The sequence below is a fragment of the Otolemur garnettii genome, unplaced genomic scaffold (genome assembly GCF_000181295.1).
Source record: "Otolemur garnettii isolate 467f Iridium unplaced genomic scaffold, OtoGar3 scaffold00025, whole genome shotgun sequence".
Taxonomy (NCBI): domain Eukaryota; kingdom Metazoa; phylum Chordata; class Mammalia; order Primates; family Galagidae; genus Otolemur; species Otolemur garnettii.
In genome coordinates, this window is record NW_003852420.1 from 19,085,522 (window position 1) to 19,090,571 (window position 5,050).

The window sequence follows — 5,050 nt, forward strand, 5'->3', positions numbered from 1 at the left end:
CAGCTATGGCAAAGGAGGTGGAGACGCCTGTGATGAAGAGGAGCTGTACTTCCACTGTGAGTTGTCTAGGCTGGCTGAGGAGGGGTGGTCTCCACCCTATTCCACTCCACAGCTCTCTTCCCCCTCCCACTACGCACGTAAGTCACCCCTGTCCCACCTCGGCGATGGAGGGTCCTCTTCCTCAGCACATCTCTTTCTCTCCCAGTCAAAGTCCCAACACGGCGCACATTCCTGGACCCCCAGACCTGTGGGGACCCGCTGCAGGCTGTCCATCTGTTCGCCAAGGAGCTGGATTCTAAAAGTGTCATCCTGGAGAGGAGCCTGGGAGCAGGCAAGCAAGGGGTGAAAAAAGCCCTACCCTGCCAGTCCCCCTCTCAATTTTATAAGCCTCCCCGCACCTGGCCTGTCTCAACTTCCACCTTGGAAGCCCCACCTCCCCTTAAATCCCTACTCATTCTTGGAAGCCCCGCCTCCACTCAAATACCACATATATATATATATACATATATATATATGTATGTGTGTGTGTGTGTCCCCGCCCAATTCTTGGAAATTTACCCTCACCCCCCTCCCATTCCTGGAAGCCTATCTCCACCCGAATCCTGGCCTATTACTGAAAGCCGCATCTCCATCCAAATCCCTGACCATTCCTAGAAGCCCCACCTCCACTGAATCCCCGCCCACTTCTAGAAGCCCCACCTTCACCAAATCTCCGCCTACTTCTGGAAGCCCCGCCTCCACACCAAGGCTAACTTCACCCAGGAAATCCGTGGCCCGCAAAATTTCAGGGAAGAGGGAGGCAGAAGGGTCTGTGGCTCTGACTTCCTACCTTCTCCCGGTCCTCATCATCACTTAGACGTCTCCATTCGGCCTGTCAGGGTTGACCTCTGCAGACTGCCACTGATAGTTTGGTCCAAGGCTTTCACAGGCTGGGGGGGTCCTTTACAAGCTTGGGACATACCTGAGTTCTAGTCCTGGCTCTACACTGACCAGTGCGTAGTCAGGGGCGTGTCCCCTTCCTTCACGGAGCTTCAGTTTCTTGTCTGTGCAATGGACATATCTACTTCACAGGGGGGTGATGTGGGGACTTCACAGTGCCCAGTACGTTCTGGTGCATGCTCTGTATGGGTCGGTGTCCTGCCTGCCTTTCTTTGTGCCTACAAACCTCAGTCCCCTGTGCCCAGAGAAAGTAGCCCATTTCACCAGGAACCTGACATTATTCCAACACTCTTGCCAGACTTTCTGGACAGAAGCCAGGAAGTGTGGCAGAATAGATATTATGGTCATCCATCCTGGTTGTACTGGCTTGGATGGCCTTTGGCGCACTGGCACTGCAGCACCCTCTCTCTGAGGCCTGGAAACCTCCTGTGGAGGCAAGCAGGAAGGGGTCTGTGTTTCACAGAGAAGGAAACTGAGACAGAGAAATGGAAACAGATGTAGCCTGAAGTCACACTGCTGGTCCTTAGTTTACCAGGATTTGAACTCAGGAGCCCTGAGTCTGAGGCCAGAAACAGGCAGTGGTTGAGGAACTTTCTCCTCTGCTCAGCCTGCCCAGCTTGGACAGGATGGTGGCCTCCAGTGGTGTCTGAAGTGCTGTTTCCCCACAGGGCGGTTTGGGGAGCTGTGCTTCGGCTGCCTGCAGCTGCCTGGCCGCCAGGCACTCCCTGTGGCCGTGCACACGCTCAGGGACGGCTCCTATGACTCCCAGAGGCTCAGCTTCCTGGCTGAAGCCCTTACGCTGGGCCAGTTTGACCACAGCCACATCGTGCGGCTGGAGGGTGTCGTCACCCGAGGTAGGGTCCCTTGCTCCAGACTACTTCCCTTAGCATGGGGAGGCACACCCTGGGGGTCTTAACTTGCTCTCACTGACTCAGGGTGGCCCCTCTCCTGGAGTGGACGTTCCTACCCAGAATGACCTTCTGAATTGTCATGACACTCTTGTGGGTGGATCATTCTGACCTTGGAAAACCTTTCTTGGTAGACTCATTGCACCTCTTGACCTTGGCCTTTGTCTAGATTCCTTGGTATAGGGAATCCTGGGCCAGTCAGAAAAATATCCTCCACTGGTCAGAAGGGATCAGGAAGCTTGGCCATGTTTCTGGCTCTCTAGGCCCAGTCTGGGGGCCCTGTGGGGGACATGCACACACACAGGGTGGAGCAGACTGCTTATCTAGTGTGTGTTCTCCATCCCTGGTCACAGGAAGCCCCTTGATGATCATCACCGAGTACATGAGCCTGGGGGCCCTGGATGGCTTCCTCAGGGTGAGTGGCCCTGGGCCCCGGGGCTACCAACCATGTTGTTCTATAAAATAGGTCCCTCACTTTTCTCTTTGGTGAGGCTTAGATTTGACATTGTCCCTACTGGCTAGGCTGACCGGTGGTCACAGAGTAAACTGGAGCCCAGAGAGGGCTAGGTGGCTTCCCTTGTGTCACATAGCCCCAGGGGATCCAAGTACATGGCCCCGGCCCTCAGTCTCCTCCCTCCACAGCGGCACGAGGGGCAGCTGGTTGCTGGGCAGCTGGTGGGATTGCTGCCCGGGCTGGCGTCAGCCATGAAGTATCTGTCGGAGATGGGTTACGTTCACCGGGGCCTGGCGGCTCGCCGTGTGCTGGTTAGCAGTGGCCTCATCTGCAAGATCTCTGGCTTTGGGCGGGGCCCCCGGGACCGGGCAGAGGCTGTGTACACCACCATGGTGAGGGCCAACCCAGCCAAGCCTGCCTGCTCTTCCTGTCTCCCATCTGGAACCCCCATATCCCCACTTCCACTCCCTTCCCTGCTGTGTCAGGGTCACTTCCTACCCTCCCCCTCCACTCGGTTGGTTTTGAATGGATGTTGGGATGGATATCACCTCATGGTCAGCTATGTGCCTTCCCCAGAGGTGAAGCTGGGAGTGGGGGTCGCCTGGGGGCATGACAGGTGGGTCTGCATCTGGGGCTTGAAGTGATGGGGAAACCTACGTGAGCCTCCCTGCCCTGCCCTGCCTGCCCACCCACAGAGCGGCCGGAGCCCAGCACTGTGGGCCGCCCCTGAGACGCTGCAGTTTGGCCACTTCAGCTCTGCCAGTGACGTGTGGAGCTTTGGCATCCTCATGTGGGAGGTGATGGCCTTTGGGGAGCGGCCCTACTGGGACATGTCTGGGCAAGACGTGAGTGACCTGTGTTCCAGCTCTTTGCCTTCTGACCCTCTTGCCTCTGACCTCTGACCTCAGCTTTCTGACTTCTGTCCCTCTGCCCACTGACCCTTGACCTCCTAGCTCTGCCCCTCTTATTTTCTTTTTTTTCCAGTTTTTGGCCTGGGCTGGGTTTGAACCCACCATCTCCAGCACTTTGGGCTGGTGCCCTACTTCTTTGAGCCACAGGCACCGCCCTGCCCCTCTTATTTTCTATCCACTTGCCTGTAGTCCTGCCCAGCCACTGCCTGGATCCTTCTTGGGATGGGGGGCGTGTGTCTCGGGGAACCCAAAGCCTCCATCTGCTCCCCACCCCCACGGTCCAGGTGATCAAGGCTGTGGAGGATGGCTTCCGTCTGCCACCCCCCAGGAGCTGTCCCCCTACCTTGCACCAACTAATGCTTGACTGCTGGCAGAAGGACCCAGGTGAGCGGCCCAGGTTCTCCCACATCCACAGCATCCTGAGCAAGATGGTGCAGGACCCAGAACCCCCGAAGTGTGCCACAGCCACCTGCCCCAGGTATGTTCCCATCTAGCCCAGCCGTATCAGATCAGCCAGCTTCCCACCCGTGTCTCCCTCTGTCCCAAATCTGACACCCCTGCTTCTCCCCGAGCTGCCCCAGGTGGGTCTAACATTTTCACCTGCCTCAGGCACGTCTCACCTCACTTTCTTCTTAGTCACTTCAACTTGTCCTGCTCCTCATATTCTGAATATAGTGACCACTGACTGGATGAACATATTGGGTAATAGTCCTAACAAATTTATAGTTCCAGTCAATTAAATAAGTGAAATTAATATCAGTTACTCCAGATTTGGGTCACCTCCCAACGTGACCTAAGTATGTCCTGTCCCCAGACTGTCCCAGATATTCCTAGTACCTGCAATTGATTCTGGTCTCCACCTGCCAGAGTATCTGAAACCCTCACCCCTTCTGGTAATGTGTGGTACCCGTAGGAGCCAGGCCTAGCCGTGGGGCTTAGCTGCCCTCCCTCTCCTGTCCTTCCTCAGCTGGCTTTTCCTCAGGAGAGTAGCAGGTCCTGACCCCAGATGCCTGCCGCTGTTTGACCACAGCTACTCTGCTCCCCAGGCCTCCCACCCCCCTGGCGGACCGTGCCTTCTCCACCTTCCCCTCCTTTGGCTCTGTGGGTGAGTGGCTAGAGGCCCTGGACTTATGCCGCTACAAGGACAGCTTCACTGCTGCTGGCTACAGGAGCCTGGAGGCCGTGGCCGAGATGACTGCTCAGTGAGTCCAAGGAGTCAAGGTCAAGGCCTGGGGCTTGGGAATGCCAGGGGCCTGCCCCTGTCTACATGGGAAGCCCCAGCCTGTCCTGATTCTGGGCCCTTCCTTGGCCAGAGAAGAGGAGGGAGAGTAGAGGGTGCCTTCTCATGGGAGAAGCAAGTTATGGGGCTAAGCCACTGGTGTGTGACCTGCCCTTGTTGCAGGGACCTGGTGAACCTGGGCATCTCTTCGTTGGAACACAGAGAATCCCTCCTTAGTGGGATCAGCGCCCTGCAGGCACGAGTGCTTCAGCTGCAAGGCCAGGGGGTGCAGGTGTGAGCAGGCCCCCTTTCTTCCCATGGGGGTTCAGGCCCCCAGCCCTACTGGAGGACCCTGGCAAGCTGCACTCCCCCAGTGTGGGAGTGAGTGCTCTTCCTTCTCTTGAGTCCAGAGTTGGTTTGGGGCCACAGCCACCTGCTCACTGCCTGCTCCTCCTGTTTTCCCCAGTCTGAAAACCTCTCCTGACTGCGCCCCTGGAAAAGAGGATCAAACTCCTGGGGAGAGTCTCAGAGCCAGAGCTGGAGAGCTGGGGCAGGGATGGAGAGGGGAGACAAGAGATTTAACTTGCCCTGGCTCATGCCCTTCTGCCTTCCATATCCA

General features: G+C 57.0%; 1 protein-coding gene across 1 annotated transcript in view; it reads left to right on the plus strand.

Moving 5' to 3' along the window:
- EPHA10 (EPH receptor A10) overlaps positions 1-4,729 on the plus strand; it is a 42,576-nt gene extending 37,847 nt beyond the window's left edge. The window contains exons 10-18 of the mRNA XM_003788156.2: positions 6-56; positions 206-331; positions 1,608-1,793; positions 2,201-2,262; positions 2,490-2,693; positions 2,997-3,146; positions 3,497-3,690; positions 4,259-4,414; positions 4,615-4,729. Coding sequence (XP_003788204.1) covers positions 6-56; positions 206-331; positions 1,608-1,793; positions 2,201-2,262; positions 2,490-2,693; positions 2,997-3,146; positions 3,497-3,690; positions 4,259-4,414; positions 4,615-4,729 — 1,244 coding nt within the window. The remainder of the gene's footprint in view (positions 1-5; positions 57-205; positions 332-1,607; positions 1,794-2,200; positions 2,263-2,489; positions 2,694-2,996; positions 3,147-3,496; positions 3,691-4,258; positions 4,415-4,614) is intronic.
- The last annotated feature ends 321 nt before the right edge of the window (positions 4,730-5,050 follow it).